Source organism: Monoraphidium neglectum (genome assembly GCF_000611645.1).
Source record: "Monoraphidium neglectum strain SAG 48.87 unplaced genomic scaffold scaffold00319, whole genome shotgun sequence".
Lineage (NCBI taxonomy): Eukaryota > Viridiplantae > Chlorophyta > Chlorophyceae > Sphaeropleales > Selenastraceae > Monoraphidium > Monoraphidium neglectum.
Window position 1 is genome coordinate 1 of NW_014013309.1, and position 22,808 is coordinate 22,808.

Below are 22,808 nucleotides of genomic sequence, written 5' to 3' on the forward strand. Positions count from 1 at the left end.
GGGGAGGGGGGGCGGGCAAAGGTGATGCAGCGGGTGCAACAACAAACAGTGGGCACCAGTGGTGTTGATTAATACCATGCAATGGTCGCAGCTTGCAACGCGTCGAGAAGTGCACGTGCATGCAACTGGTGACTTCATTTTAAACGCTCACATAGAGCCCAAAGTAGAGACCCTTGTCTGATGATTGGGAGCCGAGCGCGACCACGAGCGAGGCGAGTGCGCAAGGCCGGTGCGGGGCCGAGGGGGTGAGGCAGGGGGTGCGTGTCAAGAGCTATCAAACTGAGAGCTTTGGGCGAAAATGGGCACAAAACTTCCGTGCGTCCAGCGCCGGCGCGTGCACTACTCGAGGCAAGCCAAGCAGTGGGCGCTGCAACACGAGTGCAAAGTTCACTCACAAACAGCTGTTGAGGCGACGGCAACGCCAAAGCCGCGGTAGGCGGAGAGCAGGCCCTCGCGTCGCACCGCCTGCAGCCACGCTGCCCGCATTGCTGGTGGGCAAGGAGGATGAAAGGCACAAGGTCGTTCGTTACTACCCATGACAGAATGTTGGGGTGCGAACCGACTATTGCCACTGCGATGGCTGTGGTGTAATTCATCACACGCTTCCAGAATGTTCGCATGCAAATCGGCCGCGCGCGTGCTCACTGTTGCCATACTGGCGGGAGCTGTCGCCGCCCACATCGGCTGCCATGCTGTGTGGAGGGAAAAAGGGTGGTGATTCCAAGAGGTGTGCTGGGTTGGTGGAGGCCTTGCCTGCTGCGTGCACAGCGCATGCTCCCAACCTAGCCTTCAAACAACAGCCCGCCCACCGTACTGTTGCGAATTCGAAAGGGTACACGAGTGCCAGCGACACCGCTCCCGCCACGCCGCCAGCTCCTGCATTGACTGCCAGCGCGCTCAAGCCTGTGCTGTGGGAAAGCCTGAAGCACCGGCAACAGGCCAGAGCGGCACGCCGAGGTGGGACCAGCAGCTTCGCTCTCATGTCATGGGCACACTCAATCACATTGACAGCAAATCGCAGGGGTGTGAGGAGATCGTGCAAGAATATGCCCTCACGCCAACGAATGTAGGATGCAGAGAGGCAAGCGTGGCGTGACAGCGTCTACCCTCCTGTCTGGCATGGCCCACCTCGGCAGCAGCGCATCGCGCAGCGCGTCCTTGAAGGTGAAGCTGAGGGCGACACTGGGCACGTGGCGCAGCAGGTACGGCGTGTTGCCCCGCCACAGGCCGGCCGGGCCCTGTTCCTTCAGGAGTCGGCTGAAAGACTGCGCAAACGCGTAGCGCTTGACCTTGCCTGCGAGCGCGTTGGAGAGGGGCAAGCACAGCGCGGAGTATAGTGGGGATGAGGTCGGGGCGCTGCATGTACAGACCAGTTGCAAGCAGGTCACGGGTGCGCGCCTCCAGCAGGGCGCATCATCAGCCGTGGAACACACCCGAGAGAATGGCGGGGTTGGCATCCTGAGTTTGCAGCAACACCTTGACCCTGCGTTGCACACAGCAGACGTGCAGCTGATTCGAGGTGGTGGGGCCGAGAGCGACCCGTGGCGGCATGATGGTGACCCCATGAACGGCAGCAGGCCGGTGTACACGTATTTACCTGTGTACAGGGTAGGTGGCTGAGGTGTACAGCGCGCTTGTAAGCAGCCCAGCCATCAGGCTTGCCATCGACATGCCTCCAGCCAGCTGGCTGCCCACCGCCATTCCAGGCGAGGTGGCAGCAGTGCCGTCGCCAGCGTCCTCGGATGCCATGACGGCCCAGCAAGTGCATGCGCCGCGGCGACAGCTGCCTGGTCGCTGTGGCGCTCCGCAGCGGACTGGGGTTGGAGATGGACAATCGGGTGACGACGCGCCGCACAGGGTGCGCCCCGCCGACGCACACCACGGCTCCTTCGCGCGGCGTTCTAGGCTGCAATGCACCAGCACGCGTCCCTTTGTGCTGAGAGTGCACGCGTTGGGCCGTCCTCGCGTGCTGTCTGCAACACCGCGGTCATAAAAGTGTGACGCAGCCCTCTAGACAGGACTACCGGTACGGTGCGATGTCATTAGTAAACCGAGACTATATGGTTGATATGCTATCAGGGCATCGTTTCTTGCGAAGCAGATCAAGCGGCAACCATCTTCGCTGACAGTGCCAAAGCACCCGCCAGCAATACCATACTCAGCACACATATGAAGCTCGCGATGGTTTCACTCATGGCAGCGCTGCGTTTGTGCGCGCTGCTGCTGCTGGTGGGGGTGGCGACGGCGAGCGCATCGCCCCCGTGGGAGCCGAGTACATTTCCCAATCCGCAGAGGGACACAAGCGCATGCGGCAGGCGTGGCGTCAAGTCGTTCATATGTGATCCAGGTGGGAGATTTACACAGCCGTGAGGCATGCACTGCGGCGCCCGCTAGCGAGCACGACAGCGAGACAAGGTGTCTGCGCAGCGCTTACATCAGCGATGCGCATGCATACCGAATGCATGCGCACACCTGGCCTACTGCAGAGGCTTGTCGCATACATATCATCCCTCCTTCGTTTACGATCAACGTACCCTCTTTCACCCTGCCAGATGGCTTGCTGTCGTATGACAGTGCCAACCTGGTGGAAGGGCTCATCCAACAGGTGGAGCGCGGTGAGGAGCCCTATGTGCGAGCGCCCTGCGGGGACCAGGGCGACCAGGGCTTCCAGGTGGCCGTGGCTCTCATGCGCCGCTTTCAGGTGGAGGAATCAGAGGATGCCGGCGCGGCTGCGGCGCGGTTTGCGCGAGAGCTGCACGCGGCCTGGGGCGTGGGCAGCGCAGCCTGCAACAACGGCGTCCTGCTGCTGCTGAGTGCGGACGACCGCCAGGTGTTCATCAGCACTGGATCAGGCAGCGAAGCGCGGCTCCCGCGGGCCACGCTCTTGAATATTATGGCCAACATGAAGCCCGCTCTCAAGGAGCGCCGTTACGACACCGCCGTGCTGGAGGCCGTGCATGAAATCGGGCTCGCTCTGGCAGGGGCAGACGTCCCAGCCAGCGCCAGCGACAGAGACGGGATTTGGATCTTCAGCTTCTTTGCAACTGTGGTGGCTGGGGTGTTTATCCGGTCGTGGCTCAGCAACCGCCGCCAGATGCGGCGCTACAAGGTGGGTTAGCGGCTGGCCCGCTCACGGTGTGCTGCAGCTGTGGGGCATGCGGTACATTTGACGATGGGGCTGTGTGTCATACGGTATCGAGAACCAACCAACTGCACTCGTGATGCTTCCAGTCATGTTTTGTTCATCTGCCCACCTCGTCATGCCAGGCTGCCTTGCCTCTGCATCCTCATCACCACCATGCCTCTCCCCCTGCGCTCCCCCCCCCCGCCCTCCACTTCAGGCCTGCCAGGACAAGCTGGACGCCCTGAAGCGCGACCAGGCCGCGGTCAGGCGCGGTCAGTACGCCTCAGTCAGTTGCCCCATTTGCCTGGACGACTTTGATGAGGCCACACTCAAAGGCGGCAGCAGTGGGAGCAGCGGCAGTTGCAGCAAGGGCAACGCCAGGATTGGCAGCAGCAGGGCAGCAGAAGTGCCCAGCGGTAGCGTACGCAGGAACAGCGGTGCTGAGGTGAGATTGCGCAAGGTGGGTGGACACGCCACGTGAACAGGCCGTCTGTTTCGTATCGCTGTGGTTGTAATACTGATGCGTTGGGGTGATGTTGCTCGTAACCTGAGGGTTTCACCGTCGCCATCACATCCCATTCTCCTCCACCTCGCGTCTGCTCCGCACGCAGCCCGCGGGCGAGACTGTGCCCCTGCTGGCGAGCCGAGATGAGGCCGCCGCCATCACTTCGGGTGAAGGCGGCAAGCGGCCCCTGGCCTTGCGCTGCGGCCACGCGTTCTGCGCGCCCTGCATATCTGAGTGGGTCAAGGGCCATACCACCTGCCCTGTGTGCCGACGCGACATTGATGCAGACGTTGACGCAGCGGCGGCGGCCCCGGCAAGCCGCCCGCCCTGCACGGCTGACGATGCCACCCAGCAGCAGCGTACGCACGCCCCGCCACCATGGGAACAGCGTGATGTGTGGTTGCCTGAGCTGATGTTTCGTGCGCAGCGGCTGCAGCTGCTGTATCCCGACCTGGTGAGCAACACCATGGCCGCCCAGTTTCAGCAGGACCTGCAGGAGGACAGGGAGCTTTGCCCAGATGCACTGGCCGCGTTTGAGGCACGCCACCCAGCACGCGATGCAGAGCGTCGCGCAGAGCTGCGCGACTCGGGACGTATGGGTGCCAGCAACTCGTTCGGCGGCGGCAGCGGCGGCTTTGGCGCCGGCACAAGCTGGTAGCTGTTTTGTAGTCTTCATGTTGCTGGTGTACATCCGTATGTTTGCATCGGTCGTTTCCATAGATCTGCCTTGGTTTGACATGTTGTGCACCTTGCAAGCTGTCGTGATATAGGCATTCAACAGCCGACTGGCATGCAAACGCATGTGGGCGCCCCCTGCCGTCAGCGCAGGTGCATTCGTGAAGTGCAATCTTCGCTTGCAATTTCAAAAGTTTATTCAAGGTTGTCCTGATTGCGGTGTTGGCTCCTGACTCTCAGACTCTGCCTGGCAGCAGGCTGACGCAGCATGGCGGCTAGGGGGCTTGCCTGCAGTACCTCCCGATGCAGACCAGTGACCGTCCCGTTCAGCAGTGGCAGGTTGAAAACACTTTCGAACCATCATCCAACCATCATCCACATATTAAAGTATCTGAACCGCAGCCTCGTCCAGCAAGGCTCGCATTTGCTCTTACGCCGAACGCCCTCAGTGGCGTGAGAGTTCTGGCCTTGCTCGTCCTCAAGCGCGACGTAATGACACATCGTCTTACATACCTCTACACCTAGGTGCGTGTGGTTTGCAAAGCAGGTGGGACCTGGGACTGTGCAAAGGCTTCTTTTTCGCTCGTGCACAGCGCTCTGAGCGAGCTCTCCAGAAAGGCAATCATGCAATTGTGACAGCGCGCTTTGACGTGCTGATACCGCCACCAGCCCTTCTGCCCGCTGCTGCCCGCTCCGCTCTTCGCTCACGCTGGCCTCCGCACGCCTGCGCACGTGCGCACAGGCCGGGCCTCGCTGAGTGTGGGGTGAAGTGAGCGCGCAATGCTGCGGCACGCTGGTGGCTACGCGGCGCTGCCGGGCGATGATGGCGAGCAATTGTGCCCAGCTCAAGATCCTGTCGCTCGGGCTCACCGAGGAAGCCGTGGGGCCAGCAGCACCAGCCGTGGAGGGTCTCCGCCGGCGGCGGAAGCAGCGCCCGGAACTGCCGATGGGGGAGCGTGTGGGGTGCAGCTGGGGCTGTGCCAACCAGGGGGTGTAGCCACCGACAGGGCAGACGCCATGCCCTTGAGTGCGGCAGCGCCCACAGTTGCTGGATGGGCACAGCGTGCTGTGGCTTCAGCGCGGCAGCACAGGCGCTCACGCAGCGTGGGCGCATCAGCCCATTATGGTGCCCCTGTTCCTCAGCCCCTGCCAGTGTCCTATGAGCTAGGGGAGCCTGTCTACTGCAGGTGCGCATGCAGGGGCCTGCAGGCCGGGTTTCTGGCAGGTCTGTGTGCCTCTCCTTGCACAGCAGCGTCTCTAGGGGACGGGGCCGCATCAGAATCTGCACTGGACTGGGGCACTTCTTGGCAATCACAAACGGCATTGAACAATAACGCATGCCGTGCTCGCCGCTGCTCCCACCCCGACACTTGCGACCCCAGCACGGCGTCGACGTGCCCCACGGCTGATCGCCGCGACGTGGGCGGGCTCCAGGGCACCCAGCAGCCGCAAACGCTTCAGCAGCACACGTATAGACACAACGCTTCAGGGTGGCAGCTGCCCCAGCAGCGCGCGTGCCGCGCGGGCCGTCACCAGCGCAGCGCCAGCCTGGGGCTGCCAGGTGGCACCCTTGGCCCCGGCTCTGCGGCCCCGACAGTGTCAGGGCTTGGATCATGGTGGACGGGGCCCGTGGGCAGCGCGGCCGCCGCCGGCATGGGTGGCAGCCCAGCAGTGTTGCTGCAGTTGGCGGCTTCGGGCGGGGGCGGCGTCTTTGGCGGTGCGCTGGGCAGCCTCGTTGCTGAGTCACTGGGCAGCCGGCGGCCCTCCTTCCTGTGCCTCGACACCGGGACTGCGGGGGGCCGCGCCATACAACACAGCCGCGCCCCCAGCTTTGCTGCCAGCAGCGCGGGCTCGTCTCAGGTGTGCCTCATCTGCCTGGACGCGCTGGCCCCTGAGGACTTCGACAGTGGGGAGGCCCTCGCCCAGGCGTGCGCCTGCAAGGGCGACGTGGCGCTGCGCCACAAACGCTGCGCCGTGCAGTGGAGCCTGGTCAAGCGCTCCACCGTGTGTGACGTCTGCCGCCGCCCCATCACCAACCTGCCCGACCTGCCGCCGCCCGAGCCCCCCGCCGCTGGCGCCGACGGCGAGGTGTGGGACCCCCTGGCCCTGGGCCAGCCCCTGGGCCTGGGGGACTACCTCGTGGACTGCGTGCGCGTGGCGTGGATGGCGCTAGTTGTGGGCATACTGGTGTTTGACATGTCGGTGTCGCGCGCGGCCGTAACAGGCGCTGTCATCGGCGTCGTCCTCACCGCCGCCGCACATGCCCTCGTTCTGGCGCAGCGCAGCGCCGCGGCCGTGCGCACGTTCGCTGCGGCGCTGCGCGAGCGCGCCTGGGTTCAGGGGCAGCATCAGCAGCTTGCAGCAGCTGTGGCTGTGGCGGCGGAGGCATGGGAGCTGCCAGAGGGCGAGGTGGGCCGGGCGGCAGGGGGGGATGGGGTGGACAGCGGCAGTGGCGCCCTCCAGGAAGGCAGGGCCCCAGCACGCCCCGGTCATACCCGTGCCCCCTCCTCGACTGTCCTTCTCATCCGCGAGGAAGAGGGCGAGGCAGCCTGATGCTGCAGCTGGCATAGCGGGTGGCGCTCGCCACAGAGCGCTAATACAGCGATTTGCAGCGATCTGCGGCGGCAGGCTTTAGGGGCATGGGGATCTTGCACCTCAGCAACGCATTTGCACACACCATCGTGCCGTACAATCCCGTATGCACACCCGCTTGGTTTGCATTGCATACTCCTTAACCAACTCTGTGTCGTGTGAGATATGGCTTTTTTCTCCGCTGCATCAGTGGATTTTTGCGGATTGGATTTGGCACCTGTATCTTCAGCACACACGCATGGCATGTGCCGGCTGGCCACCTCCCTACGGCCGCCGTGGCCACTGGCGTGCTATCTACTATTCACAGTACATCAGCGCACTGGCTCGGCTCGTCTTAGGCCGGGTGAGACGTTTGCAGGGCAGCGTTTGTTGTTTTGCATTGTGTTGAAAATGCCCAAGTTTAGCCTAAACGTTCAGCCTGATCTCTGACCAGGAAAAAAGGCCGCATTTGACGGGCGTGGGGCCTTCAGAATGCACAACAGAGGAGCAGATTGTTTCTAGCGCTGTACAGTGTGCTTGTGAGTTTTTGCATCATCAATGTAACACCATGGAGTGAGGCCATTGGGCCCGGCAACCACAAGCGTTTACAGGCGCTTGGAAAAAACGAGTGACGGGTGTGCATCATGTTTCAGGTGCCTCGTACACCCATCAGCACATTGGTCACCACTCATGCTCCTTGATAACGCAAGGTCGGCTGCATGCTAATGTGCAAGTACGATATGTGCATGCTTCGTGTGCCTGCTGTCGTGTTCAGATGTTGCCTTTGTCGGGGTGTCCTCAGCAGCACACGCTGTCACCAACACCAGCACAAAATAGGAATGCCTCTCCCCGCATCCGCTGGTTGTGGGATTGATATGGGTCTGTCGCCCAAGTGCCCGCAGGCAGCCCCCTCCCCGTCACAGCCGCTACTGTCCCTTCTTCTGGATTTCCTCTGTGAGCAGCTGGTTGCGCAGCTGGTCCAGCTGTTCGTTGGCCACCTCCAAGTTGTTCTGGTACTCGCTGTACAGCACCTTCAAGAGAGGACAGGAAGCCAGGGGCGCAGGGGTCACGCAGCCGTCCGAGGCCGCCCTCCGTCGACCGACGCTGAGAGATCGGGGGGCTGAAGGTGCGCCTGACACAAGCCCTGACGTTGCAACAGCCATGCAAGCTCAAGCATCCCCGTGCAAATCTCTTCCACAACACAAATACACACGACACAGGTTCGCACACCTCAGGCTTTTGCCTCCCCTCGCGCCCCCATCTCCCCGCAGCCCCCCCCCCACCTCGTCCGCCACTGCGTCCAGGAACTCGGGGTCCTCCAGCAGGGCGTCCAGGGCCTCAGCAAGGGCCTCGGGGCTGTCGTCATACTGGGCTGCAAGGGGCAAGGAGGGGTGGGGGATGAGGGCTGAGGGCTGAGGGCCGAGGGCTGGTCAGTGGGCACAAGTGCAGGTAGCAGAGCCAGAAGCTGGCCAGGTGTGCGCTCGCCGGTAGCCGAAAACCCTTCACCCTTCATTTGCACAACAATGGCGCCCTTGCCGCCGTGCACTGCTGCCCTCCGGCAGTCTCATACTGCTGCGGTCCCATCCACTCACTCTTGTAGTACACGGTTGAAAGCCCCACACCCAGACCGGCACCCAGGAGGCCAAACAGGGCCTCACGGCGGCTGGGAGCCTGGAATCCACTCGGCTGCGGCACATGGCACAGGGCGTGGGGAACAGACATCAAGCATACGGAAGATTGCAGCTCACTCCACTCAACCATGCTCCACAGCCCACAAAGCTCGTATGCTGCGCCCAGCTCAAACGACCCAGGCGCACCTTGACCGGCGGCGGAGGGGGCGGCGGCGGCGGCGGCGGAGGCGCGCCCCAGCGTCCCGGGGGGGCATCGGGGCTGCTGCGGCGCTCTGCCTCCACATCAACGTCATAAGGCTGGGCCCTGCTTCAGCAAGGAGGGGCAGACGTCAGCCGGTAGTGGCGGGCCCGTTGCAAGCTCACGGTTTGCCCCCTAAGCGGGAGGCGGACATCAGCGACAAGGCCCTACCACCACCGCCTGCAGCGGGGCGACTGGCGGCATCTCGTCATCCACCATTTTGGGTTCCGATAACCTTAAGGCATCAACACATATCGTCAACTCTTACGCGCGCCAGCCCTGTACGCGTGGCAGCAGCAGCCGCCGCCGCCGCTGCCTGCACACGCGTTCCCGCGCACCTGACTCGCAGCTGCCGGATACCCCTTGCCATTAATTGTGGGGCTCCCTTCCCCGTGCCTGGCAGACCCAGCCTGCTGCCGCTGCTGCTGCTCGCGAGAGCCATGTTCGTTATCGTCGCACTGCCTGTCGTTTTGTAGTGAAAAACGCTTGGTGGGTGGGTATGATACATCACGCTTTGCGTGCTAACGAACGGCAATGATCACAGCCACCAGGTGCAGGAGTAACTCGTTGGTGATCTGGGGTGATACAAGTAGCCAGCCTGTTGACTCTCCTCGCAATTCTGGCTCTGATGCAATAAGCAATGTCCGAATTGGTAACAATACTATACCATGACCTATGGCGGCGCTGTAAGATTTTGTCACGCCTCGAAGTCTCACCCTTGAGAGAAGCCAGGCGTAGCGGGCCCCGTATCGTGCTGTATGTTTGCACTTCTAGCCCCTGTGGGATATCTGGCTGTTCCAGCTCGCCATTACCGCTGCCGCTGCAGCTGTCACATCGGGCCTGGCCACAGTCTGCAACAGCAGCAGCAGCAGCAGCAGGTCGCGCAGCAAGAGCAGCCGCCGCCGTTGCTGCGCCCGGCCGTGGCGCTCGACGTTGAGTTCAGCCATTACCGCAGCCCACGTGGCGCCGAGGTCGCGGTCGCTGCATGGGTGGTTTTAGTGGATGAGGGTGGGGCGGTTCTGCTGGACACGCATGTGAGGCAGGAGTGCCAGGTGCGTGCTGGCAGGATGCAGCATGGGCCTGGCAATGCATCGTCGTGGAACGACATGGCCAGGCTGGACACGCCAGCGGGTTGCAGATATGAATCCGTGCCTTGACTACATGCCCGTGCATTCAATGCCTGCCTCGCAGCTGCCCCCTGGTACAGCCTGGCGGCACTGGGGTGGAGTGTCTCCATCTGCCGCGCCCGCACGGGCCGCCGTGCTTGCATCGCTGCTTCCGCTGCTGGCAGGCCGCCTGCTAGTGGGCCATGGCGTGGCGCGTGATGCAGTGGCGCTGGGGCTGGTGCTGTTGAACTCAGGGGGCATGCCGGCACAGCCTGCAGCAGAGCAACAACGCGGGCCCCCCGCCTTCCTGCAGCTGGCTGCGGCGGGGGCGTGTTTCCCCGCGTACGACACGCGGGCTTTCCCTGGCTTCCAGGGGCGTGCGGGGTCGGCCTTCACCCTGCGGCGCCTCGCCCGCGACCACCTGGGCCGCAGCATCCAGGGGCCCCGCACCGATGCAGGCAGCAGGAGCAGCAGCAGCAGCGGCGCAGGTGGTGCCGCTGGTCCAAGCTCGCCGGTTGGGCACGTCAGCCGCCACCTCGGCGGCACTCATAACCGGCTGCAGCGGCGCGGCCGCAAGGCAGCAGCGCCCCAGCAGGCGCGCGCTGCGCCGCACGACGCAGTGGAGGACGCGCGCGCGGCGATGGACCTGTTTGTGAGGGTGGCGCGGCCGCAGCTCCTGCTCGATGCAGCCGCCGCACAGGCGGCTGGCACAGGTGCTGTCATTGGCGACGCCGCGTTTGACCGCTTGGTTGAGCTGCAGACGGCAGCGCTGCTGGCACAGATGAGAGGGGTGGCTGCGGCAGGGGGCGAATCTGACTGCGACGAGCCTTGACGAGTGACGCTTTTTCTGGCGTCAGTGCAGAACAGCTGGTGTTACACGCTCGTGCTGGATGCATACGTGCGCGGCAACAAGACTGATGGCGGGTGTTGCGTCCGCGTGCTTAGCAATGTCAGCATGCAGCTGTGTTCGACCAAGGTGCAGGGCTGTCCATCACCAGCAGGTGGGAGTACAGCACATTCATGCGACACAGCGGTCGTGACAAAGTACCCATTATTGCTCAGGGGCGAGCGCAGTGGCGCAGCCCACGTCCACGGTCCCAGGTCACTTGGCACCCCCAGAGCTGGTGCCCCAACCAAAGATGCGCGCAAACGTGCTTGTGCCTTGGCTCGCGGCAGCGGCAGCGGCCTTTTTGGCGCGCAGGCGGTGAGCGAGTGAGGGGTACTCCACCCCCGACGCGGCGGTGTCCAGCATGATGGGCCGCCCCGGGGCCGCCTGCAGCGGGAACGGCACGGCACACAGGCGTGCCCCCTTGCCGCTGCCCGTGCCCCCGTAGGCCTCCCAAGTGTCCAGCCCCTCTGACAGGTAGCGCTGGCAGAGGGAGGGGGGAGGCGGCAAGAGGGGGCGCAACACTGTAAGGGCAACACAGCGTTCAGCACCTTAGTCACAGCATTCCGCACATGCATTGAATATCAACGGTTGAAGACCAGGGAGCACGAGCAAGTGCAGGCCCCCTCCTCAAAAACACTCTCTCGCTGATGCCCACCACGGCCCGCAACGCGCTCACCGTGCCGCCGCCGGCCTGTGTGTCCAGCCCTATCCCCGCGATGCCGCGGCGTGCGTCCTCACCCGCCGCCGCTGCCTCCGCCGCCGCTTCAGCCGCTGCCACCAGCCTCCAGGCGTTGGCCTTGGCAGCAAGCGCTGACAGCCGGGGCAGGGCAGAGCGCGCGGCCGCCTCCAGCTTGGGCAGGTCCTGGGAGGGTGAATTGACCCAGGGGGTGCGTGTTACGGGCTTTGGGGGGGAGCAGGCGGCCTGGCTACGGACATCATTAAAGGAAAGGTGATGCTGGCAGCAGGACGTGAGCAGGCTACCTTGACCTGCACCAGAACAGGCGCATGGCGCACAGTGAGGATCAGTCTGCGGCCGACGCCATCTGAGGGCTGACGGACACAGAGAGGGATCCTGCACGCAGACGAGTCTGCACATACTCATCCGCCTGCCTCTTATCCCCTTCAACACAAACATACACACACCTCAAGCTTCTCCCGTGCTTCCTCCACGCGTCCCTCCGCGCAGCGGCCAAACAGCGCCGCTGCCTCTGGGCGCTTGTCCCCCGCGAGGTAGGTGTGGGCCACGTAGTAGCACCTGCGCCCAGAGGGGTGGGGGGGTTGTGAGGGTGGGCCAATGGTCGGCGTGCATTCAACAAGCCATTGCACCTTAGAGGGCCGCGCTCAACCAACACTTTCGTGCCCAATCGGCCGACACAGACTGCCCTGCGCGCTGTGGTCACGTGTCCGTCCGCTCGACCCTGCCCACCTGCCGGCGGCGTAGGCCGCGCCGCGTGCCGCCGCGACGTCGCTGAGTGCCTCTCCCTGGCGGCCCCCCATGCTTGATGCCAGCTCCCCCAGCTCCTCACAGTGGTGCATCAACGTCTGATGGCAAGGCAGGGTGCGCGCAGAGGGCGCTGACAAGTTGGCAAGCGGCGCAGGCCTGGAGGCGGGGCCGCGCCAGCCTGCAGTGCTGCCGACGTCAGGGTCGGCAGGCTTCCAAGCCACACCCGCCCTACCCTTGCCACCCACACAGCCACCACCACCACGTGCACAACGACCACACCTAAATATCAACCTGCACTCTTGGTGATCAGGCCTCTGATCCCCTATGCGTCCACTCATCTCCCACCTCGTGCATGCGCAGCAGGTCCTCTGGCTTGGCCCCGCGCTCCTGGCGCCCTGCACCACGCTTTCCTGCAGCAGCGCGCGCGTTGGCCGCCTCAAATCTCGCCTCCGCGCGCTCCACCTGATGGGCAGGGGGTCAGGGCAGTGCGATGAGCGCAGTGGCCGGGCCGCAGCCACCCAGGCTTACGAGGGCGCAGTTTCCCGCCCAGGACAGCTCCCACCAGGGGGCGGCGCTGAGCCCTTTCGCCACCACCACCGACTACCCCCCTCCCGCCAAACGCATCGTCCCGCGCAGACCCTCTGACCTGCTCCTCCCCACGCTGCAGTGTGCGCTCCAGCAGCGCCCCGCTGATGGCCTTCTCCAGCGCGGCCAGCTCCTCGAGGGCGCTCTCACCCCCTCCGTCGCCAGCTGGGGGGGGAGGTTGAGGAGGAGGAGCCCAACGGGAGGTGCCAGGTGGAAGGGGTGCATGCTGCCGTGGGCATTGCACAATTAAGTCTTACAGGAATAGCGGTGGGGGCGTCTGGCTCGTGCCACATGCAGGTACGGGCCGTACACTTGTCCCCGTCTGAATAGCTGACATACAACCATGTTTGCGCACTGCCGCCACCCTGCGACCCCCAGTTGCCGCGCAGCCCCTCACCAGCGTTGGCCTTGGCAAGCGCTCGCACCGCAGCACGTGCCTCCGCCAGGGCGTTGATGGCGCGATCAAATGCCGCCAGCCGCGCATCAGCCCCGCCTCCCTCCTCTGCACCGCCGTCCACCTCCATGCCCTCGCCGCCGCTCGCCTCCAGTGCCACCGCCAGCTCCCGCGCCGAGTGCAGTGCAACACGCACCTGCGGTTGGCCCAAGGGGTGGAGGGGTCGATGCGCCAACACAGCGCGTTGGACGACCGGGAGTGGGGCCGGGGGGTAGGGGGACCATCCTGGGGGCAGAATTGGAAGTCTGGCGTGAGCTCGGCGAGCCCCAGCTCCCGCCTGTCCATGTGCATCACAACCTGCGGCACCACACGCCAGCGCACCCTTTCGTGTCGTACAGGGTGGCTCTGCCCACGCCATTCAAAGGAGCTGGTGGCCGCAGACTGCTGCACCTGGGCCTCAGCCTGGGGGCAAGGGAAGAGGCACCCAGCAGCAGTGATAAGCTAGCGAGACGCGATCGGGTGTTGTGAAGTCTACATGAGTGCGCGCCTGGCCAGCTAGACCCCACTGTACCCATCGCGACCGCCGCAAAGTCCCATCTTTTTTGTCCAACCGCACCCACCTGCAGCGCCGCCAGCTTGCTCTGCAGCAGGCCCCGGGCGCCGCCCTCGCCGTCGCCTTCGCCCCCGCCCAGGCCAGCCAGCAGGTCGGCCGCGTCCGACGCAGCACCCCCACCGCGCTTGATCTGGTAATCGCAGAACCTGGGCAGGGTAGCAGAGCGGCCCAGGCAGGCGGTGTGTGCTGGCAGCGTCACCCAGCCCAGGCCCCACAGGACAAGTGGGCTGGCAAGGCCCATGGGGAGCAGGCCCACCCTTGCTGCGTCCCTGTCGCTCGCCCCCCTGGCCCCTCACCGCCCCACAAACACAGCTTGCTCCCCTCCCGCGCCGGAAGCTCCTCCCAACCCCCCACACTCCCAAGCACCTGATACTGGGCTCGATCTCCTCCACCATTGCGCCACAGAGGCCCTGGCTGTCCAGGTCACCCACCTTGGCCAGCTCACCAAACAGCTTCCTGGGGTCAGCAAAGGGTTGCCGCACAGGTGGTGGGAGCATATGCCCCCGCCCTGCAATCACCTGTTGAATGTTTGTGCTGGCGTACCCTGAGACCGTCGACTCCCCCCCGCCCCTCACCACCCTCTGCCCAATGAAAGCCCTTGCCTGCACCAGTGAGCACCCACTTTGCTCGCGCGAAATGCGCCAGGGCGCGGCCCCAGTCCACCTCCTTCTCCAGCAGAACGTTGCCGGCCATCCACGCACTGTAGGCCTCAGCCTCCAGCGCACTGCGCGTGTCGCACACTTCTGGAGGGGAGAAGGGGAAGACGAAACAGTGCAGGACGGTGGCCATGGGCGTTTGCTGCGCTCATGGTGAGAAGGGGCCGGCGTAGGGGGACACCGTGATGGGGCGACACCGTCACCCACACTGTGCTACCACCGCTGTCTACCGCCGCTCCCTCGCGTGCACAGCTGAGCAGCCCCCCCCCCCAGCCTCTCCTGCATCAAAGCTGGCTGCGCACCAGCTGCAAAGCGCGCCAGCTCTGCTGCCCATGCGCTGGCCTTTGTGAGGCGCCTGATGCTGTGGTGGCGGCGGTGTTGCAGGGGCCTGTCCTCGTTGTCCTTCTTGATTTCCATGCCCTGGGCCCATGCGCGCTCCGCACTGACCAGCGGGATCAGCAGCCACCTGGGGTGCAGCAGAGAGAGGCCGACGCACATGCCTTGGCCACGCCGGCAAGTTGAGCAGCACACCGCGGCGCAGCTTGCGGCGGCTGTCCTAATTAGCCCTCCGTGGTCAAGTGAATTCAATGGAACCACCTAGCCCGTGCTTGGCGATGCGGCGAGACGCCTTGACACGGGGGTCTCGCCGCCCACTTGCTCTGGACGCACCTGGCCTCGGTGATCATGCCAATCTCAAGCTTCCTCTTCTGGTAGCGGCCCTTGCCATGCTGGAACTTCAGCGCCTTGTACAGCGACCGCAGGCGACGGGCACAGTAGATCCTGCATGTCACCACCCACGACAGGTACGCACCGCGTGAGCACAGCAACAGCAGCGACTGCGCGCCGACGCACATGGTGCCGCGTCGATCGCATTGGAGGCCGCCCTAGAGCTAGGCGCTGCTCCAAAGAATCACCTGTAGCGTCCGTAGTCGCCGTGCTTAAGACCGTTTTGCGTCTGGGCCGTGCGGATGGTCTGCAGGATGTTCAGCGAGATCTGGCTGCCTAGAGCTGCGGGCGCATTATCCACCTCCATTGACATACTCCAGGCTCCTTGCACGTGTTGGACCTCCTTGAAGTGAATGGAGGCCCGCCGAAGCGATCTGACTCGTCGATGAGATGGTGGTTGATTGCTTACGCACTATACTGTTGACAGTGTTGTGCCGTGCTGTATCGGTACGTGACGGATCAATCGACACATGACTGGCAGGACCAACCAGACTGTGCATTGCTGCATGGTCCATGACTGATGAGTATCATACGCATGCACAGCCCGGCGGAGTCGGGCTATCCATTTGTGTGCACGTGTAGCACTCGTGTTCTTATCGTAATCTCTCGACTCCGTGCGACGAGCCATGCTCGGATCATCAAAGCTACGCCCCATGCGTGCATAGTGGCACCACGATCTGGTTAAGCTTGCAATTGTGGGCGACATGCATGCGCTGAAAATTCAGGCTCGTCAGTCGCATGCGCAGGCCCGCTCACGCGGGCGTGTTGCTGCAAATGGCTCCGGGCCGGGCGGGCTGTCGCTCCCATCGCTGCCGCGCCTTTCGTTCCCCGGGCTCCCGCGGCGCCGACAGCAGCAGCAGCAGAAGCAGCAGCAGAATCAGGAGGGTTACCTTGTGATTCAGGAGCACCACCAGCAACCCCAGCCCATCGCACCAAATGAAGGCTTGCCTGCCCAGCCAGGCGCTGCTGTGCGTGCTCTGCAGCAGGCGGCTGGCGCCCTCCTGTCCGCAGCATCACCGCCCAACTCAGCGGTGCCTGCACAGCAGCAGCAGCAGCAGCAGCAGCAGCCCTTGTCACCTGTGTTGGCGCAACAGCAGGTGGCACCTGTGCAGCAGCAGCTGCAGAACCAGCAGCAGCACCAGCCGCAGGCACCAGCTCCAGCCGTGGTTGATGCATCCCAGCAGCTGGCATTTGCACGCCACCTCAGCATTGCCTCCAATGGCCTGGCCCCCCTGGCAACTCGAATGGAGTCGCTGACCTGGATGGTCTTCAAGACAGGGCAGCTGCAGGCGCGCGTGCTGCAGGGACCGGCGTCCGACCCGCGCAGCTGGCTCCACTCGCCCGAGTCCATAGCTCTGTTAGAGCAGGTAAGGCTGAGCTCTTCGAAACAAGGCTTCGTATCTCACCTGCAGGCCCACATTTTGCCATCCTCATGCGCTTGTTTACACACGGTCATGCGTTGATGTGCACCCACCCCTGTGATTTCTGCCGTTCAATTCATGGCACTGCAGGTGTACATGATAGGCCAGGCGGTGGCGGAGCTGGGGGCAGCGGCGGACGGCCTGTATTACGCGGGCGGCGTGGCAGCCAGCAACGGTCAGCGCGCTGTGGCGTCGCTGGACTTTGCGTCGCTGCTGAACCGCTACCTTGCGCAGGTGGGCGGGGAGCAGGGCTGCTTCGAGGACGGGTGCTTGGAGGCCGCAGCCATTACGCCCGATCTTGGGCCTGGGGAGGGAAAACGTTCTGCGCGTGTTTCTTCTTGGGACACCATGGTATGATAGGCCGCAAACCGCGCACCATCTCTCCGTCGGCCTGACGCGGGTGCGCCTGGGCTCCCGTCCTCCCTCCTTGTGCCCAGCACGGCGTGACCCTGCGTGAGGCGTTCGTGGCCGAGCTGCCTTACGACGGGTTGCAGGTAAGGCGCGAGCTGCAGCTGTGAATGGCAGTTTGACTGTATCTTGTACCTTGCATCAACATGTGGCACCACCGATACTCCCAAAGCTTGCAACCCCACATCTTCATTAGCGAAGGTACGGCCAGCCCCATCCAGTCACGCCCTCCCACCATCCCCATCCCGCCTGCCCTCCACCCCTGCACCCGTGAACCCAAGGCCAAGGCCCTGCACGTGGGCGCCTCATTGGAGACGCGCTGCACTGTCCACCGCCTGGCCTTTGAGCGCCTCATAGAGCGGGTGGGGGCAGAGGCAGCCCCGGCAACGAGCACGGTCGCCTGGGGCAGCGGCGTCGCCACCACCACCATCTCCAACACCACCATCAACAGCGCCCAGGGTGGCGCGGCCCAGGCCAGTGCCACGTCAGACGCCGCCGCCACGTCGACGTCGGGGCCGCAGCAGCAGGGGCCCCTTTCGATGCTGTTCATCGCGTTGATGGCAGTGGGCGGCGGCGTGGTGCGTGTGGTGGTCGCGATGGTGACGCTGGTGGGCGGCCTGCTGGCGCGTCTCTTGGCTCTCGGCGCCGTCCTTCGCGCCGTCAGGGCCGTGTCACAGGGCAGCAGCAGCAACAGCGCAGGTGGCACTTCTGCCAGTGCAACGGCTGACCGCGAGGTTGCGCAGCGCTTGCAGCCGGCGCTTGCCGCGACAACGGCGGTGCCCTTCCCTGTCGTGGCGGCTGCACCCCAGGCGCCCTCTTTGCCGGTACCGGCGTCCACAGCCTCATTGGCAGACAGCAGTAGCCGCACTGGCGGCACTGGCGGCAATGGCGGCAACGGCGGCAAGCCTGGCCCTGGCGCTGCCCTGCCTTTTGACCTGCCAGCTATCCCCAACCCATTCCAACGGAAGCGGCCCCCGCTCCCCGCAGCGGCGGACAGTGCAGCGCCGGTGTTCACCAAAAGTGTTGCCTACTTTGAGGCGCTGCGGTCCTCTGCGCAGCCAGGGCCTAGCCCCCACACACTGCCGCGTGCGTTGAGGGCCAAGTCCGGTTCAGACAGTGAGGACGAGGTCGGCTGGTGATACAGCAGATCCTGCTAGCTGCTGGCTGATGACCTGTGGTGTCTTTTTTGGGGGGGCGGGGGCCGGGGCGGTTGCAAGTCTTCGTTGCGCTGCCACCATTGTGAAGTAAAATTGAGCAGACCGTACTGTTTGCCCGTGTTGAAATGAGAAGGCGATCTGCACTACAAGCAACACAGCGTGCTGACGTCTGCAGGCAATTCCATCACCGCAGTGCATGCTTGCGAGTTTGCGTGAGAGTCATCATCTAGATCTGGATTGGTAATTGACTGGGCAACAATTGTATTGTCCATACATTGCACCTTCACGGTATGAGTGTTGCGCATATTAGGGTGTTCGCATACGTCCTTGAGTTGAGAACCTCTATTGCAGCAAGGTGCACGTGTCTGCACAGCTCTGCACTCTTAATCATTACTTTGTGAAGTGCGCAAAAGTTTAGCATTGTAAAACATCAAGCGTACAAGGACCACGAATGAGCTGTGCCCAGTTACAATACGCTTGCAAGCCTGATTTGTGGTGGGAGCCAACAGCCGTGGGGTGGATAAAACGATGCCCCTACGGGTGCAATACAGTACAAGCACAAGCCTGAGGGAAAGACTGACAGTCTCCGTCGCATGTGCAGAACAACAGACGACCATAACAAGCACCTCTGGTCCTGGGCACATCTCAATTTCACACCACCCCAATCCACTTGAGGCTTGTGTACACCACCAGTCCTGCCAGGCCCAGCCCCGCCGCCATCGGCGCCAGCACCACGCATGCCAGCAGCCCCACCAGCGGCAGCCTCCGCACCAGCCAGAACACCGCGCGCAGCGGGTGCCTGGTCAATCCCCACAGCCCCCACGCCTTCTGGAGCTGGTGCTCCACCTGAGGTGGGGCTCTGTAGCTGGGGGGCGGGGCCACCGCCGCCGGCGCCAGGCCCTTGTACTGCTCCATGTGGCGCCGCAGCAGCTTCAGGTTGCGCGTGTTGCCGCCGGTTACCTTGGGCGCGACCCAGCCACCCACCAGCGGGACGGCGCGTATGCTGTTGTCGACGACCCTGGCAGCACAGTATAGCGCGGCAGCAGAAGGCAAATCGGGGCGATGGGGACGCAAGCAACAGACCCTCGGCAGCTGCGGAGCCCCTGAGATGCAACCTAAGCCAGCGCCGACTCCCAGGCACTACAGCGCCCTGTTGTCCAGTAATTCAATTGCGCAGCTCACACGTTCACGGCCATCCTGGTGATGAGAAGGGGCTCAACCTCGTAGCGCCAGGCCGTCACCAGTGTGTAGGCACCGACTGACGCAGAAAGGGAGAGTTGCCGTGGGCGAGCACCAGGGCACGTCAGTACTGAGGATTGGGCAACGCAACGCTGTGCTGCATGACGCACGACAGCAGTGGCGCAGCCGTGTATCATCACAAGCACACCTCCTGTGCGAGCGAGGCCATTGGGCAGCGCTGCGCCGAGCTCACAAGGTGCACCCACCCGCTGCGTAGGCAAAGACGCCTGCATGCGCGAGTGTCAGGGCGTGGCGACAGTGAGATGATGGCGGCTACTAGTTGCGGCTAGGGGGCTCTTCAAGAGGCAGCCGGAATGCATGCAACCGGGCGCAATGCAGCAGTTTATACCCACTACAGAGCACTGCCTGCAACCGCTGCCAGCGAATGACAAGCAAACGCACCAACGAAAGGCAGGCGCCCCAGGGCAGTGTTCAGCCCCAGCTTCAGGGGCGTCCCGGGCACGGCCAGGTGCGCGTGCAGCGCGCGCTCGACCGCCTCGAGCTGCTCCAGCGCCCGGTGATGCTGCCGCACCGCTGACTCAGCGCCATTGGCGGGGCGCGCATCGAGTGTCGCCTCTTTCGGGCCATCCCGCGGCGCTGCACCAGCTGAGGCCATCTGCGACTGGCGCGCTGCAGGAGGGCCGCGGTGGTTGCCGCCGGGCGCTGCAGGAGTAGGCATTCGTGCCTGGAAAGCACGGCCCTTTGGTAGTGAGGAGGGGGGCGCGCGCCGCATGAGGGCCCGCGCCGTCGGCACAGCGACGAGGACAGCACAAAGAAGGGCCATCCTTAGGCTGGAGGGAGAAGTGGAGCGCAGAGCCCTTGGCAGCCTGGAGAATGAGCAACAGCGCTGCCTGGAGGGCGGCAGTCACGACGGGCGCGTGACGGCAAGTGATGTCATTGCCGATGGCATTAGCACCTGACAAGAGCGCAAGGAGGACTAGGTGAGACTGGCAGCTTACAGCGTTGGTGAGTCGTGGCAAGTGGCAAGCTCAAGAGATCAGCGCAAAAAGTTGAGCATCCGGTTTCGTTCGGCCTTGGCGGAACCCGAGCAGCAGTAAGCAGTGTGTTTGATTCAAATCAATTTCCCATTTTGATACTTGCGTGCTGTGTCAGCGAATCGCTGCCACCTCCTCATACTCATGCACGCTCAGCCAGGCCGCAGAGTGCTGATCGCACCCACCGACCCGCCGCGCCCACACTCGCACAGTGGCAACCCGCGCGCTCTCGTGGCCGGCAATCATCACTTTTGGCCTGACATGGGGCACCTTCCTTGCAGGCATCATATGCCTGCAGGTGCAAAGTTGCCTCTTCGGCTGCCGGGGTATTGTCATGCTGGGGGCGGTTCAGCGCAAGTGATGCTCTGATGCTCTGGGCGGGTTGCCATGGCGGCCGTGCTTGGCACAACTAACCAGCCGCATTCAACTGCAGATCATCTGCAGCGACGGCACAACTGGCCAGGGCGACGCCCAGGTGCCGTACGGCTCCGTGCCTGACAACCTCAACACGATGGGCACCACAGGCGTCTGGGGTGAGCGGGCTTGTGCGGCTACTGTACCCCCGGATCGCTACAGTCGACTCCCAGGCCATTGATCAGCCACACTAACGCCTGAACCACCTCTTGGTCACAGGCTGGAGTGGGCGCGTCCTGGCGTGCAACCGGCTGTTTCGATTTTACTGGTGAGTGCGCCCTTCAGGAGGCTCCTATGCCCCGGCTCTCCACATCGCCCTGCCCTCCCCCCCCCTCGCACCTTACCCACAGGAGCAAAAACAGATTTCATGCAAAAAACTAATCCATCCCCCTTCGGCCTGTGACGCACTGCTCCCAGGTTCATGGTTGCATTTGGTTTCGTGACGCTGCTGGGGATTGCTGTCACGGCAGTCCCCCGCCACGGAATTTCTTGCAGCCGGCCCTTCTGGGTCGGAATGTTCACAATCAACGCGTTGCTCTTCATGATTGCGTCAGAGGCCATGCTCGCAGCGTGAGTCAGGGACAACCTGTGCACACTCGCACCTGCGCTTGCAGTGTTGATGCTTGGGTTGAGTGGTGGATGGTTGGGTGGAATTGGACACAGCAGCAGCACAATGCATGGGCAAGGCTGTGGTGTGGTGAACCAGCCTGCAGGGTGTCAGCAATGAGGCTGGGTTCCTGCACGGCTCCAGAAACTGCGATGTTGCGCATGCATGCAGGCTTTTGCGCTCGTTCGGGTTGCTCGCTCTCCTTACATACTGAAAAGCACTCCCGCACGTCGGTGGCCTGATGTGCTCCTGTTAAGGTTTGACATCAATGCCCTCTGTGGGACCGCTGGCCTGGTGCGGAGCGCGCAACCAATGCGCAGCTTTGTTGAATATAGCGCATGCATTAAAATTGAGAGCTGTGATCCCAACGCCGCGCCTGCACGCGCTTCACTGAGGGTGTTGCGGCAGTGAGTGCATGGCTGCCCCAACTTAGCGTGCACACCTGTTCATGATCAGTGGAGAAAGGTGTCGCCCTGCCTCTTTGGCGATAAGGCTGAAACCCCTGCCTTCTTTATGCATTGAACCATTGGGTGCGTCCCGCTGCATCCCCGCAGAAGGTTGCTTCGGCGGGCGCCATCACGTCAGTAGCGGCATCCATTCTCCTCCTGCTTGTCATCGGCACAGATTGGGAGGGGCGTTGGCCCAGCAAGCACGGTGTGCAGCTGGACATGGCCCCAATCCTGCACACCCTTCTTTTAACGCATCGCCTTGGCGATCCTCGACGACCAGGCCTGCGCCACATGCCTCTTGCCCCTTGACCTTTGCGTTCATGCATGCCAGCTCATACGTACGCAGCGTGGATGGACGAAGAATGGGCACAACACAAACCAGCCGCACCTCCCCTGGTGCCCAACTACCGCCTGCCCCCCACTCACCCTAAAAAGGTCGTGAGCCCCGCCCGCACCCTGCCTACCACCATGATGTCGGCGCCCCGGCCGGCGAGGCCCTCGCCACCAGGTAATGCCAGAGCCCGCAGGGGACGCGTAGCTGCCCTGCCGCCCTGCGCAACCAGGCCGGCATGGCCGCCCACCTCTGAATGTGTGGCGCTGTGATCATGCAGGGCGATGTGCATGATTGTAGGATGGTGCTGGATGTGGGGGTGGTGCATATCCCAGCCTGACATGGAATTGGTCCGTGGATGGCGAGGTTGCTGACAACTTGCTGGCGCCCCATGGCCCAGTGTCGTCCGCACATCACCTGCCCCGTTCAATATGTTGACATGACCACATAAGTTGTGTGACTTACAGAGCATGATTTGGTTTGTTTGCTGGCGGTCGCGGCAAAGTGGTAACAGTAACGACAAGAAGGGGGTTGGTGCTCAAGGGGCGGGCAGGAGGCGAGGAGTCTGTACGGCTGTGAGCCACACCAGTTGGGGTTATTGCACCCTCAGATGTGGTCACTGTGCACACA

At 63.5% G+C, this 22,808-nt stretch overlaps 7 protein-coding genes across 7 annotated transcripts; 3 read left to right on the forward strand and 4 right to left on the reverse strand.

The window, feature by feature from the left end:
- Nucleotides 1-782: 782 nt before the first annotated feature.
- MNEG_2726 (ADP,ATP carrier protein) lies at nucleotides 783-1,749 on the reverse strand (the record flags this gene model as incomplete). Its single annotated transcript, XM_014048789.1, has 4 exons — nucleotides 783-813; nucleotides 1,129-1,294; nucleotides 1,434-1,483; nucleotides 1,598-1,749. 4 exons carry the CDS (start codon nucleotides 1,747-1,749, stop codon nucleotides 783-785), a joined length of 399 nt encoding a protein of 132 aa, XP_013904243.1.
- A 1,153-nt stretch (nucleotides 1,750-2,902) lies between these two features.
- MNEG_2727 (hypothetical protein) lies at nucleotides 2,903-4,287 on the forward strand (the record flags this gene model as incomplete). The annotated part of the gene is made up of 3 exons (XM_014048790.1): nucleotides 2,903-3,109; nucleotides 3,342-3,569; nucleotides 4,057-4,287. 3 exons carry the CDS (start codon nucleotides 2,903-2,905, stop codon nucleotides 4,285-4,287), a joined length of 666 nt encoding a protein of 221 aa, XP_013904244.1.
- A 1,670-nt stretch (nucleotides 4,288-5,957) lies between these two features.
- MNEG_2728 (hypothetical protein) lies at nucleotides 5,958-6,857 on the forward strand (the record flags this gene model as incomplete). The annotated part of the gene is made up of 1 exon (XM_014048791.1): nucleotides 5,958-6,857. The coding sequence occupies one exon, from the start codon at nucleotides 5,958-5,960 to the stop codon at nucleotides 6,855-6,857; it is 900 nt and encodes a 299-aa protein (XP_013904245.1).
- Nucleotides 6,858-7,801: 944 nt separating this feature from the next.
- Nucleotides 7,802-8,963, reverse strand: MNEG_2729 (hypothetical protein; the record flags this gene model as incomplete). Its single annotated transcript, XM_014048792.1, has 4 exons — nucleotides 7,802-7,906; nucleotides 8,159-8,247; nucleotides 8,468-8,561; nucleotides 8,916-8,963. The coding sequence occupies 4 exons, from the start codon at nucleotides 8,961-8,963 to the stop codon at nucleotides 7,802-7,804; spliced, it is 336 nt and encodes a 111-aa protein (XP_013904246.1).
- Nucleotides 8,964-10,952: 1,989 nt separating this feature from the next.
- On the reverse strand, nucleotides 10,953-15,464 carry MNEG_2730 (Signal recognition particle protein; the record flags this gene model as incomplete). Its single annotated transcript, XM_014048793.1, has 14 exons — nucleotides 10,953-11,219; nucleotides 11,416-11,601; nucleotides 11,883-11,994; nucleotides 12,166-12,281; nucleotides 12,529-12,645; nucleotides 12,830-12,933; nucleotides 13,166-13,358; nucleotides 13,559-13,624; nucleotides 13,783-13,921; nucleotides 14,142-14,231; nucleotides 14,398-14,518; nucleotides 14,734-14,897; nucleotides 15,101-15,211; nucleotides 15,346-15,464. 14 exons carry the CDS (start codon nucleotides 15,462-15,464, stop codon nucleotides 10,953-10,955), a joined length of 1,905 nt encoding a protein of 634 aa, XP_013904247.1.
- Nucleotides 15,465-16,401: 937 nt separating this feature from the next.
- Nucleotides 16,402-18,125, forward strand: MNEG_2731 (hypothetical protein; the record flags this gene model as incomplete). The annotated part of the gene is made up of 4 exons (XM_014048794.1): nucleotides 16,402-16,524; nucleotides 16,669-16,812; nucleotides 17,016-17,072; nucleotides 17,268-18,125. The coding sequence occupies 4 exons, from the start codon at nucleotides 16,402-16,404 to the stop codon at nucleotides 18,123-18,125; spliced, it is 1,182 nt and encodes a 393-aa protein (XP_013904248.1).
- A 669-nt stretch (nucleotides 18,126-18,794) lies between these two features.
- MNEG_2732 (hypothetical protein) lies at nucleotides 18,795-19,339 on the reverse strand (the record flags this gene model as incomplete). Its single annotated transcript, XM_014048795.1, has 2 exons — nucleotides 18,795-19,161; nucleotides 19,326-19,339. 2 exons carry the CDS (start codon nucleotides 19,337-19,339, stop codon nucleotides 18,795-18,797), a joined length of 381 nt encoding a protein of 126 aa, XP_013904249.1.
- Nucleotides 19,340-22,808: the final 3,469 nt, after the last annotated feature.